Source organism: Pogoniulus pusillus, chromosome 11, assembly GCF_015220805.1.
Source record: "Pogoniulus pusillus isolate bPogPus1 chromosome 11, bPogPus1.pri, whole genome shotgun sequence".
In the NCBI taxonomy this organism is placed as follows: Eukaryota; Metazoa; Chordata; class Aves; order Piciformes; family Lybiidae; genus Pogoniulus; species Pogoniulus pusillus.
The window spans coordinates 11,145,675-11,159,156 of record NC_087274.1 but is presented as its reverse complement, the minus strand read 5'-3'; the positions used below and the strand labels follow the sequence as shown (position 1 = coordinate 11,159,156).

General features: G+C 50.7%; 2 protein-coding genes across 4 annotated transcripts in view; one reads left to right on the top strand and one right to left on the bottom strand.

Annotated features, from left to right (window-relative positions):
• Positions 1-10,230, bottom strand: part of GGA3 (golgi associated, gamma adaptin ear containing, ARF binding protein 3) — a 24,863-nt gene extending 14,633 nt beyond the window's left edge. Inside the window, exons 1-5 of one of the 2 annotated variants that reach the window (XM_064151056.1) lie at positions 10,107-10,230; positions 3,563-3,647; positions 2,760-2,835; positions 2,157-2,255; positions 1,291-1,414 (exon numbers count right to left, since the gene is read on the bottom strand). In XM_064151056.1, the coding sequence (XP_064007126.1) occupies positions 1,291-1,414; positions 2,157-2,255; positions 2,760-2,835; positions 3,563-3,647; positions 10,107-10,131 (409 nt within the window). In that variant the 5' untranslated portion in view covers positions 10,132-10,230. Of the gene's footprint in view, positions 1-1,290; positions 1,415-2,156; positions 2,256-2,759; positions 2,836-3,562; positions 3,648-9,370; positions 9,474-10,106 lie in introns of those variants that run through there. The other variant, XM_064151055.1, reaches the window with a different exon arrangement.
• Positions 9,516-13,482, top strand: MRPS7 (mitochondrial ribosomal protein S7). Of its 2 annotated transcripts, none has more exons than XM_064151059.1 (5): positions 9,516-9,598; positions 10,169-10,360; positions 10,677-10,740; positions 11,711-11,878; positions 12,732-13,482. In XM_064151059.1, the coding sequence occupies exons 1-5, from the start codon at positions 9,543-9,545 to the stop codon at positions 12,951-12,953; spliced, it is 702 nt and encodes a 233-aa protein (XP_064007129.1). In that variant the 5' UTR covers positions 9,516-9,542; the 3' UTR covers positions 12,954-13,482. The 2 variants fall into 2 exon arrangements, with proteins under 2 accessions (XP_064007129.1, XP_064007128.1); XM_064151058.1 differs by lacking the exon at positions 9,516-9,598 and adding an exon at positions 9,796-10,028.

The following is a 13,482-nucleotide window of genomic DNA, read 5'->3' as shown; positions in this document are numbered from 1 at the left end:
GCTCTCTGCTATTTGTCTTTGCCCCTTTGGCTTTAGCTGTTGAACCACTAAGTGAAGTCCCAGACAACCCAGCTTTGTGCAAACTCAAAGGCATGACACTTGTTTGGGTAAGTGAGCTGAGCAGGAAAGCAGGCAGCACTGCAAAATGGGGTGAGGAGCAGACCCCCAACCATGAGGGGGGAAAGAGCTCAGCTCCCTGTGGCTCCTTTGGCTAATCCTCAGATCTGTGCTCCACCTCAAGAGCTTTCCTGGAACCAATTTTTTTCTGGTGCTGAAGCCACATTCTTCTCAGCTAGGCTTTTTTCACTGTGCCTACACAAAAAAATTGTACCAAACAATAGTAAAGAGACCTAGTTGAGGACACAAAAGGCTACAAGGAGACTTCTTCTTTCATTTTAAATTAGACTTGTCCAAAGCACTTAATAACTACCTCCAGAACAAGTGAAAAAAAAGAAGGCCTTGCAAATCAAACCAGAAGTGTTTGCAGGGTAGTTAATTAATCTGGTTAAAAAAGCAAACTCGACCCAGCCCCAAGCATTAAAATATAATGAGAAGCTTTTCAGGGAATTTCTCCCCTGTTCTGCCTCCCCTCAGAGCTTGCCTTGACTCGTCATAATTAGAAGCTGTGTTCAGAAGCTCTAGGGAGGTTCTCCTCTTCCTCTCCCCTGCCCTGTTGAAGCTGTAGGGAGGTTCTCCTCTCCCTCTACCCTGCCCTGGTGAGACCACACTCGGAATACTGTGTCCAGGATTGAGGTTCCCAATTCAAGAGAGACAAAGATCTGCTGGAGAGTCCAGCAGAGGCTACAAGGATGGTGAAGGGACTGGAATATCTCTCCTCTGAAGAGAGACTGAGAACCTTGGGGCTGTTTAGTCTGGAGAAAGCTGAGAGAGAATGTGACCAATGTCTGTGAATATCTGAGGAGTGGGTGTCAAGAGTGCCAGGCTCTTTCCAGTGGTGCCCAGTGATAGGATAAGGAACAATAGGTACAAGCTGGAACCCAGGAGGTTCCACCTCAACATGAGGAGAAACTTCATTCCTGTGATGGCGACAGAGCACTGGAGCAGGCTGCCCAGAGAGGCTGCAGAGTCTCCTTCTCTGGAGACTTTCAAAACCCACCTGGATGCACTCCTGCATAGCCTGCCCTAGGTGATCCTGCTTTGGCAGGGGGGTTGGACTCAGTGATCTCCAGAGGTCCCTTCCAACCCCTAGCAGTCTGTGATTCTGTGACTTTGTGACTCTCCTAAAGCAAAGGCTGGAAGGAGTATGTGAATGAGCAGCTGACTTCCCACCTTGTCGCTTCAGCATGTAGTAGGCATCCTTGATTTTGGACTCCTCTGGCAGTGCCACTGTCCAGCTGTACAGCAACTCAATGACTTTGGACTTCACCTTCTCTGAGACTCGGTCTCCCAGGTACTAACAATGGGGAAAAAAATGGGTCAATTCTCCACAGTCCTTTTAAAAAGAAAGCCTACACCCAGTGATATACACTGAAATATGATAATCCAAGTTCCAAGGTGATCTAAGAGAGATTAAGAGCAAAATATGCTCCTCTAATATATCATAAAGAAGAGTGGAGAGGAGCTTTGTGATTCTCTCCAGCAAAAGAAGCAGCAGCTATTCTGCTGGCTTCAGGATTTTGCTATTTAAAAACTACAGAGCACAGATAACCACCCCTTTCCCTTAGGGGAAAGAACCTGGGAACACTATGAGGCATCCATCAAGCCATGGGGTGTGCTTCTGCCTGTTTTTTGCCAGGTTAAGCTGATCATGAGTGCTGAGGGACTTAGCCAGGCACTATTCACACAGCAAGCCAGCAGCAGCATGACGACTAGAACTCTACAGTGCTCTAACCTCTGCATCACACCTCCCTTGCACTGATGCTGGAGTTCTGTTTGGGTTTTGAAGACAAGCAGCCAAGTTTCAGGAGCTCTTGAGATACAAGAAGGTTTAGAACAACGCAGAGATGGCAAATGAGTACAACTTACTATGAAAAATAGTAAGCAAAGCATTAAATCCCCCCTAAACTTGGCTCTTGAATAAACGTAATGAGCCAGGCAGAGCACTGCAAACATTCTGTATGTTGCCTGTAGCTTACTGAGGCCACACACACACAAAACCAGAAGGCAAAATACAGTCATAAAGCTCAGGGACTAACCTTTGGAGACACAACTTTGATTAACTCGTTTAAAAAGCGAAACTTCCCTACTTCATTATGAAATCTTCTTCCACAGTTCTTCATACAAGCTTCCAGCACCTGCATTCGAGTAACAAAAGCAGGGGCTGAAATGAACACCAACACTCTGCAGAAACAGGGTAGCTCAGAGGGGAGCTGAAGGAGCCAGCGAGAGCCATGCCCCAGCTCTGCCACGCAGGTGTGCATCTCCTGTCTTTCGGGGTGGCACAGCAAGGCAAGCTGGTCTCACATCCTCAGCCACCTAGGCCTGGGTCAGTTACCTCTCCAACAGGTCTCATAACAGCAAACACAAATCTTACCTGAAGATAACAACCAAAAGTAGCTGAAACTACACAAAACCAGAGCTATTTCTGACTGCTCTACTGCTAACGAGCAATCTGGACCCTTCAGTTAGCAACTGAGCTCCCTCTCACTGCCTGCTCCCCTAACAGAGGGGAATGAGGGCATTCAGCAGCAGAAGTAGCCCCAGTGAACCCCACTGACACACACTGCCCCTCACCCTCTACAGAGATGACATAAAATGATATATAACTAGACTTAAGAGGAGGGGTAAGGACTACCTACTGTCAAGGCTTGGACTGCCTCCCATTCCTGCGGTGACTGGATTTTATGAGCCAGGAGTCTCACAGCTATCTGTGGCCTGAAACAAAGCAAATCCCCATTACAAACAAAGCAGGTGAACACACTGGAGGGTTTTTCAGACCTGCACAGGTTCTGCTGCTTAAATGAGACACTTTCCACACAATCAAAAGGAAATGGCACTCGGTGCTTTTCATCTTTCCATCAGTACACGAAGGCTAACAAGAAACGTTTTGGACATCTTCATAAGCCTGTGCATTAGCCCATAGGAGAGGAAGTGAGGGCTGGTAGTCCAAGCCAGCAATTCCAGATTCCTGCTTGGGAGAGGCCAAACTCCCAGTACAGTCCCCAGCCCAGGAAGTCAACTTCATTTCTCTTGCATGAGTTTCCTTTTTCCAGAAGAAGACACTACTTCCTTAGCTCAAGGAATGTTGTGACCCAGGAGGGTTCTTCAGTTAAGCCTTGTGAAGATTTTAAAGGCATGAAGCCCCTCCAGGCACCCAGGAGTCATAACCCCATTTTCCAGCCTGGCAAACAGACTCAGCCTGGCTGGGTGAGAGCCTTGCAGCTGCAGGAGCTGACAGCAGAGGCAGATTCAGAACTCCCTTTTCTCTGTGTTCAGCTGTGCCAAAAACATGCTGCCTCTCATGAAGGAGATACCACACCTTGCAGCACCTGGTTTCTTTAGCAGCCAGACCTTCTTTGTGGTACCAGTGTACGTGAAAGAAAACATGACCATCAGGCTTTCTATCTGAAACTGTGAGTGCTGATTTAGCAAGTCTACCCACCCTTCAAGTTCTTTGTTGATCTGGTCACAGAATCCAATGATGTATTCCCAGTCTTCTTGCCTGTTAGATGGGTTAGTGGCTTTATCTTTGGTAGGGGAAAGAGAACATATTACCAGTCAGGCACAAGGAACAGCACGAAAGGTCATGCATTTCCTAGAGTAAAGCATTTGACACCCATTTGCCAGCTGTAAAAAAGAAGAAAGAAGTTCACACACAGCATGTCTGCTCAGGGAAAAGGGTGTGTCCCAGCTGAGCCACCCCAACATCCAGCAGGCATCACTGCTTTCCAAAAACACAGGTCCTTAGACACATGCAATTTCCATGCTGTAATCGACAGCACAAGGTAAAACATTTGAGCTCTCTCAGCTTCCCCCTGCCTGAAATGCCCTCTCTGTTTGGCTAGAACTCAAAATTCCTTAAAGGCCAAACCCTCACAGTTTTCCACATAGGAAATTATTTTTGTATTCCCTGGGAGCTTTGCAGAGGAGCTGGAAGCTCAGATGTTCAGTATAAGACACTTGCTTTTAAAGTGCCAGCTGACTTGTTAGATGTCTTAGCATCCCTCCTGGGGATTATGAACTGAGATTTATCATTAGACATCGAGTTGTTCTTGCAAGTAATAAGCACCACAGCCTGCACCTGATCAGGAATTCCAACCCTACACACTCTACTGACTGGGCTATTTCAGGCTCCTGAAGGATCCTCCCTTGGGTACCAGGCTTTGCACATTGTACTGATTGCAGAATAGTGAGGCTATCAGCATCTCTTTTTTTTTCTGTTATGAATGCATCTTCTCCATGTGTTCTACTTAGCTCTGGTGGAGCACTACATTTACAGCAGACAAGATGCCTGCTTTAACCCACTTTCCCAGCCAAGATGACTGGACATGATGATTTTTCTTTCTTGTGAAGGAAGAAACCACACACTGCAGCCACGTATCTAAGGGCTGGCATTTAAGAAGCCTTCTTCAAAATTTTAATGCAATGGAAAGAGCTAGAGAACAAAAAATACTGCTGAGCCTGATAGTATAGAGCAGAGGGTGATGGACAGGACAAACCATCACACATCCCTGTACTTTCATCACAGAGCAATAAACACAGGCTAGGTTACAAACTGTCACTTTTTACCATCATCAAAACATTTCTTTTTACCTATCCAGGGGCAAACATCTGCTCCAGCACCTCAGTCCTCCTACCATGGCAGCCCTACAAGGCTTGCTCCTGTTTTCCTCCTCAAGAAGGACAGCTGTAAAGCCATTTTGTGAACTGGTCCACGGATTCCATCTGCAGAGGTGAACCTGTGCCTGCTGCTGATGTTCATGGGACCCTGGGTAAGCAAAAGGCAGCAGCCATGGAGGGCTAACTGCAGGAGGAAATCTTTCTGCACAATCTAATCTTCCAAGACACTTCTTGAACTCAAGAGATTCAAAGGAGGCTTAGTTTAAAACACAGCTGACTGCAGAGCCAAGCGACTGTTTAAAACCATTATGTGCCACTTAAACCTTATTGCCACACTCACAACTGCTGAACACTCTGGAAACACCACGAAAAGAGAGACCTAAAACAATCTAAAGTCTCTTCATGCAAGTCAAATGGCATTGAGCATGCTTCAGTGCTTCAAAGTACCTCTGCAGGCCCAGATGAGACAGACAGCTCTTGGCTGGAACTGATGGAATTTATTTACTAAATGCAGGAAGAGCACAAAGAAGTAAAGACACTCAGCTAAATGAGCTCCCTGTTGGTTACATATGATGAAATTAGGAAGAAGACCTGGTGCAAACAGGAAAATGTCACCAATGTTTCCACATCCCAAGTGTCAATCCTCAAACTGTTCTGAACGACGACTCCAAGGACTTCTTGGAAGGACACTGCATTGGTTATTTCACACTCTCAGACTTGGTGCAGACTCACTGGGCCCCTCAATTCAAGAGAGTTGTTGAGGTGCTGGAACACGTCCAGAGAAGGGCAACAAGCTGGTGAGAGGCCTGGAACACAAACCCTACAAGGAGAGGCTGAGGGAGCTGGGGGTGTGCAGCCTGCAGAAGAGGAGGCTCAGGGCAGACCTCATTGCTGTCTACAGCTACCTGAAGGGAGGCTGTAGCCAGGTGGGTGTTGATCTCTTCTCCCAGACAACCAGCAATAGAACAAGGGGACACAGTCTCAAGTTGGGCCAGGGGAGGTCTAGGCTGGACGTTAGAAGGAAGTTCCTGGCAGAGAGAGTGATTGGCATTGGAATGGGCTGCCCAGGGAGGTGGTGGAGTCACTGTCCCTGGAGGTTTCAAGAAAAGACTGGATGAGGCATTTAGTGCCATGGTCTAGATGACTGGATAGGGCTGGGTGATAGGTTGGAATGGATGATCTTGGAGGTCTCTTCCAACCTGGTTGATTCTATGATTCATCTAAGTTTCTGCACCAAAGGCTGTCACACAGTAGAGCCCCAGAAGGAGAAATTATTGAAGGGAAGGAACATTCCACATGAAGGAGCTCCCTACTTCTAACATTCATGAAGTCTCCACGTGAAACCCATGTTCACAGAAGTTAAGAAGCTTGATTAGAAGCCCTGCCCTGGCTTTGGAGCCACTCAGTTGCAGCCACCTGAGCACAGCATCCCCAGTGAGCTAAATTACCTTGCTTAACCTTTTCAGGACATCCTTACATGAAGGTGCATCATGTCTATCAAGGCATAACTTAAAACCCTCTGTGTTTATGCTGAAAGCTTAAAATGTGGGCAGGGAGCTCCTCTGCACTGCCTTATAAATATGCTTCAACCCTTATCTGAAAGGATTCATTCCAGGAAGGAGAATTTGGTGCTCTGGAATATAAAACCCTTGGCTTCTCTGCTGAAACCTGGTCAATGGCCCATTTGGTACTGTTCCTAAAGTTTGCTTTCAGAGACACTTGTCCACCAGGTCCCATCCTGAAAATCCCATTTCACGTTGGCAACCAAGTGAATCTGAATCAACAACATAGGACAAAAAAGCTAAGCACTACTCCAGTTCTGCCCCCGCTGCCTCTGCCTTGGCTTTCAGACACAGCTTATGCTGAAGACAGGAAAAGCTGCTTCATACCTGACTTGTCAGAGCCATTCAACCCCAATTGCTCTGCCAGAGCCTGAAACACTAATGAGGCAACATTCAGATGCATCATTAGATATGAAACAAAGGTGTTTATTTGCTCTGTAGAGAAAAGATGCTGGAATGCAGAGAACCACAGACCATTTACTGACTGGTAATGCTTGATCAAATGCTTCATTTTCCTGGGTTTGCTTCTCTACTGAAATGAGCCAAAAGCCATCCCAACAAAAGGTTTCTCCAGGACAGGCCTCGCATGTGAACTGGGAGTCCCCAGCCCAGGCACACTGAGCCTAACCTTCTCCTGGGGGTAGTATGTATCCCCAAAAGCAGCGAATGCTGACTTACAACAACAAAAGGGAAAGAAATGAAGACAATCATAATGTTTTGTCCATCTGCATCTATTACACACATGGACATTGCCTAAGCTTGACAGAATAAGCTTCCCCGTGGATGCCGTAGGAAAGGCAGCACTGAGGGCAAAGGACCCAGCTGACATTATTTTCTAACCTCTTATTTCAGCTAAGAGCAGAAGAGGAGCCTGCCCCCAAAGAAAGCACAGGCAGCACACCTGCTCTCGGGCAGCTGGAGAGGGGAAGATGCCAGATCATCCCTGGCTGAAGTGCAGTTCCTGCTGCAGTATCGGAACACGAGGATGCTGTTACTTCACGGGTCTGTGGCTCCACCTGATGCCGGAGACAGGGCAGCGTGTGGCAGTAAGACATCTTCCACCTTCCCGTGGCTGGGAAGTTGCTGTGCTGCTGAGCAGGGCCGGCCCTTCCCTTCAGAGCACAGCCTCAAGGTTAGCTCCGTTACAGGACAAAAGGCTTCAGGAGGCTCGGTGAAAGCTCTCGGATGCAGCAGCTTTGCTCCCCGCTCTGCCGGTCCGCAGGACTCCGGCAATTCAGGCACACCAGAGGCTCGGCGCTGCCCCGCCATGGGAGGAGCAATGCAATCACACCAGCGCGAATCGCTGTGGCAGTGACCTGGCATAAATGCATCCTCTGCCATGAGGGAGCAACACTCAAGCCCTGAAAAATGTGTACACCTCTGCAAGCAGCTCGCTGCGCTACGTCCTACAGTGAGTAAGACTTCTGCTACACCAACACCACCCTTCACTACACCGACGTCACCCTTCAGTGCATATCCTCTGGTGGAGCTCACCCTGCTGCTCGGCCAAGGAGAGAGAACTTCTCTCTTAACAACCACCATTAAAAAAAAAACAACCCACCAAACAAGCAGCCAGGAAGCTTTCCAGGCTATACAACCCAAAATATCCTTCCTACTAGAGATATTTTCACACACAAACCGAACTCGGTGAGTCAGTTCTCCTTGGAGAAAGATGAAAAGGAAAGGATGTGGGTGTTGCTTCACGGCTACAATAAAAGACACTGGCGAGCTGTGGGAGTTCAGAGGAGGAGCAAAAATGCTAAAGGGACAGAAAGGATTGATCTGAAAAAGAGCTGAAAACATCCTTTAGCCATTAAGTCCTCTAACAGAGGATGCTAGTGTGCATACATTTAAATTTTATATATGAAAACAGCAAGAAAGAATAAGAATTATTGCATCTTTTTAGATAATAACTCCCAAAGGGTCACAGGTTTTACACTTGAAGATATTCAGGGTGATGCCCACCCTCTGCTGTTTGCCTTGTGCCTGACCACTGAGGAACCTCACTCACTGCTGTGATCAAATAACCACAAACAAAAAGGAGGAGGCCTGGGCAAGAAGGTAGGCTGCAGGGGAAGATACGGAAAGCAACGCGTGGAAGAGATGGAAAACAATTCCTGTTCCAACTGATTCATTCAAGAATCACCTCCCAAGCTGCCAGCACCAAGTCAGGATCCCGTGGCACCAGGCTCTGTGCAGCCAACAGCTCCAAAGCCAAGCTGGCTCACGGGCAGCATGGACAAGCATCCAGCAAGGAGATACTCAGCATGGGCTGTGGCTCAACGAGCCATGGCTGGGGCTTTTTTTTCCCCCACTGACTCTAACCCTTAGGATTCTGTGTCAGAAATACCTTATCCCGACAGAAGATTTCTAGTACGGAATAGGCACCGGTAACTCCCGGCCTGAAGCTGCAGCTAGGCAGAAAGCGAACCCTATCCGCCCGAGAACCAGGGTTGTGTAACACACCAATGCAATTTACTTGGGAAGAGCCCTACAGTTCTCAACCTCACCGACAGCACCGAGGCTGTACGCTTGGCTAACCGAAACCAGCCGAGAGAAGAAGAGGCAGCAGGGGCACGGACGGGCCATGAGCCTTTATGGCCAAATAAACTCAACAGCCTTGCAGGTGCTGAGCAAGATGAGCTACAAAGCCGCCCGCTCCTCACATTTCCCGACGAGGAAACCGACTAACGGCCCCAAGCCGCTGCCGTGCCCCTGCAACCGCAGCTTCGCATCACCCCTGCTGCTGGCGCGCCGAGGGCGCTGGCCACCGGAGCGGACGAGTGACCGCCGGCACGGGGAGGCCTCTGCCCCCAGGAGGGCGCAGTCCCCCGCAGGAAGAGCCGTGTGCCCCGGGGAACCCTCCTCAGGGTGCCCACCTTCCCCCCAGCCTCCCCTGGACAGCACCGACCCCGGCCAGCTGCGAAGCTCCCACCTTGCCAAAGCGGGGAGTGGGGAAGGGCAGGAGGAGGGGGGCGATGAGAAGGGCAGAGGCAGAGGAGAGCCTAGGCGGAAGGGAGCGGGGCCGTGAGCCCCAGACAGGGAGCCTGGGGGCAGGGGATACTCACTCAGCCACGACTCCAGGCTCTCCCCCTCCGCCTCCGCCATGTTGCCGGCCCGGCCCCGGGCCCCGCCCCGGCCGCGCGAGAGCCGCGGCGGGTGGGCGGAGCCAACCCGCAAGAACCGCCCCTTCGCCGCGTGCCGGGCCCCGCCCCGCCCCGGTCGGCGCGCGCAGGGACGATGGCGGCGCCCGGCGCGGCGGGGCTGGGCCGCAGGCTGCGGGCCTGGCTGCCCCGGTGAGCGGGGCCGGGGGGCGGGCGGGGGCTGCGCCTCGCCCCGGGATGCGCGGGCGAGCTCCGCGGGCCGGGCGGCACCCGGCTGAACTGTTTTGTGGGCTCGCGTGGGCGGCCGTGCAGGCAGGGCCCGGGGGTGTCTGCGTGCGGGGCGCGGCGCGGCGCGGCGCTGCCGGGGTCGCGGTACCCTCCTGGCGCCCGTCCCAGCCGCGCCGGAGTGCCGCCTCATGCGAAAGTTCATAGAGCTCCGGTGTGCGGCACTCAGCCCCTCCCTGCGAGCGCAGGCCTGCCTGCCGCCCTGGGTGCAGAGGTGTGCCCGGCGCTGCCCGCAGCTGCAGTGTGCGGTTCCCGCTCGGACCCGGCCGGCTGCTGCCGGCTGCTCCTGCAGCAAAGCCGGCGGCCCCCTTGGCTCTGGCTCTGCTGCAGCAGGGAAGTGAGCATGCAGAGGAAGGTGGAGATGCCTCTCGCATCCAGCGCACCCCTCTGAGATGCGTTCGCGTCTGTCACCCACCCCCATCGCGATGAGTTGCCTGCATCGCTTTACAGCCCCCCTCTTCCTCTTGTTCCTTGCAGGCTGATGCAGGTGAGATGGAGTCGCTACAACGCCGATTATTTAGAGCCAGAAGTGAACAAGGAATTCTATCAGAAGCCTTTGGAGGAGCTGTCTGAGGAGGAAAAGGAGAAAATGGATCTTAGGGCAGTTCTACCCATAAAAGCTGCGCCTCCCTCTCTCTCCAGCTCTGTGTTCAGCGACCCTATGGTCAGGTCAGAGAAAGCACTGTCTCCCCTCTTACAGCCAGGTGCCATGGAGCCAAAACACTTGGGTGCTGTGCTGTCCTTCTCAGCCTTCTCTTGCTGTGCTGCCTGTCGCCTTCTGTTACAGCACAATCCCTTTATTCAGGTTAATCTTTTCCCACAAAGCCAGGCACTGACTCGCAGTGATTAGAGGTAATTACAGCAGATCTAGCAGCACCCAGACTTAACTATGGGAACAGCACAAAAGGGGGTGGAGGGGCTTTGTTTTTCTGTGGGTGATAAAATCAGAATTGAAGTCAGACCTCATTTGGCTTTGTGTTTTCAGTAAATTCACCAACATGATGATGAAGCATGGAAATAAAGTGCTGGCCAGAAGCCTCATGTCTCAGGTGAGAACTCATGTTTCTTCTCCCCATCGTGTTGTTAAAGCAATACAAAGTGGAAGGCTGGGATGTCAGGCCCACTGGAATTGGGAATTACCAGACCTTGGCTCATCTCTGAGTTCTTTTCTCTCTGCACACAAGTTATGGTCATTGTTTGATAAGACATATTTTTCACAAGCCCAAAGCTCACAGACCAGTTGGTGACAGCTTAATGCAAAACATTCTCTTTCCACTCTTCAGTTTCTCTTGGACCTTTGTATTGCAATAAGCTCAGAGGATAGCCTTAAAACCATAATTTTCTCAACAGATCATCTTTCCAGCTCTCTTCTGTAACACTTGCCAATGAAGTCCCACAGAAGTGTCAGCTATATGACACAGCTTTGCCCCCTGCTCTGACTGGAATTAGCTGCTGGACCCATCTGGTGTGTTTAACCCATGAAATGGAGACACACATTGCCCAAGTAACTGCTGATTCCTTGGGACAGAAAACCACCCAGGCTCTGGGCTCCTGAGTCCAGGCTTTGGAGGGGAGGATGCTTAGTGCCCACAGACCTGCGTTCCTGTATCCATTTTGTCCTTGTCCTTCCCTCCTGGCCCAGATTTGCACTGTTTGGCCTCCTCACCCCAATGCAGTGTCTGATCAAGAGACTGATCTCCTTCTCTGCAGACTTTCAAAACCTACCTGGATGCACCTAGGGTGTGGACTACCCTAGGTGATCTTGCTTTTGGCAGAGGTGGAGACTCAACGATCTCTGGAGGTCTCTTCCAACCTCTAACATTCTGTGATTGTGAGACTGAAGAGCTGGAAGAGAGTGAAGTAAAACCTGAGTTAGAGAATACCCTACTGGCCTGTTGCCTATAGGCCTGGGAACCCAGCTGCTCAAGTGAAAATGGGGTGCTTGTAGGAGTGAGGTAACTTCAGAGGGTGGAACGATCCATCTGCTCTGCATGTCTCCTCTCTTGTCTTTGTCCCAAGACTCTAGAGGCCATTAAGAGGAAGCAGCTGGAGAAGTACCACAAAGCTCCAGAAGAAGAGAAGGAGAAAATTGAATGCAACCCCTATGTCATTTTCCACCAGGCTCTGAAAAACTGCCAGCCCATCATCGGGCTCAGCAGCATCACAAGAGGAGGCAAAACCTACCAGGTGAAGGGGGTTCTGCTGAGAGCACATCAGGAGACAATTAGCTGGGGAAGCAAATGAACTTCAGCTGAAGGATTCCTCTCTTTAGAGAGAGAGCCACTTTGCAATCCAGTTTAAAGCAGCAGCTAGAAGCTCTGTCCAAGATCAGGACTCCAGGCTGTGAGCGTGGCAGTTCCTCTATCAGCAGTGGTCTTAGCTGCTCTCACTAGATAAGAGGAGGAATACGCAGGAAGTGTCCAAGAAGACAGATCAGTGACAGGCAGCAAAAGAATTGTCAGTCCCAAGGCTCCCAGTTCTGTCCTCTCTGCTGCATCATGTTGCTTGGGGAGAGGTCACAAAGCCCTGGGGCAGGTCAGTGTAGCAGAAAAGGTCATCTAGATCCAGTGTGAAACTTAAGACAGGAGCAGACCCTGTCTCATGGTATGGGCTGTGCAGCACTCAAGTCCTGTTAGAGAAATGAGATGTGGAGACATCTCTCTAGTGCTTCAGTGCAGGGGGGTGATGACCATCTGCCACCACAAATCAGCCTGGATCCAGTGCCCAGATAAGCCTGAATTCCTTATGGAGGCCACTGTCTGCAGTGCCCAAGGCTGAACAGAGCTTCCATTTTGGTAGCAGTGGCCAGTTTCTATGGACAGAGGAGGTGAATGGGTACAGATCAGCTGTTGGGACCTGTTCTCACTGCAGAGGGCAGCTGTTGGGACCTGGTTGTGCTCCAGAGCACGGTGTGCCGCCCCTGAAGCTACAGCACAGTGTAAATCCACACATGTCCAGCTGGGCCTGTGTTGCTGCTGGAGCAGAGCAGGTCACTGCACCCCTGCAGTGTGGTAACTGTTACTGTATCAACCTTGCCCAGGTCCCAGTCCCCCTGAAGGACAATCGGAAGCGCTTCCTGGCCATGAAGTGGTTGATCACTGAGTGCAGGGAGAACAAGAACCGCAGGACACTGATGCCCGAGAAGCTGTCCCAGGAGCTGCTGCAGGCCTTCAACAACGAGGGGCCTATCATCAAAAAGAAGCACATGCTGCACAAAATGGCAGAGGCCAACCGGGCTTACGCCCACTTCCGCTGGTGGTAGGCACTCTGTGCATGGGACACGATGCCACCAGCCCCAGGGCTGCCTGCCTGAAGGAAGCTGGGAAGAAGAGGGAAAGGTGACACATCCTATCCAGGCAGCTTCTGAACTAAACCAGAGACAGCCCAGCCCATCCCCACACGGTTCAGTTCCTTTGTGCTCATCTGCCTGGGGGAAGGGGGAACCTGAGACTCACCAACCCTGCACATGACTCTTTAACGATCACTTTCCCGTGAAAGAAGCCTGAGATGCTTTACTTAGAGCAATGCTGTACAACATAATCTTCCCCTTAGGTGTTTCCTGGGGACTTGTAAGTCTCTCTGCTCCTGTAATGAATGGTTTTGGCTGCACTGCTAACACCAGAGCTGGATATTTTTTTTCCACACCACAACCAACCTTAGCAGCATTGGTACAAAAGGCAGTGAAAGGCCCTGTTTGATTTTTGGTTCTGTTCAGCAGCAGCATTGTCTGCACAGATTTGATGGGATTGTTAATAAAAGTGGTTTTATGGGGAAGGTTTCTTGATTCCAAA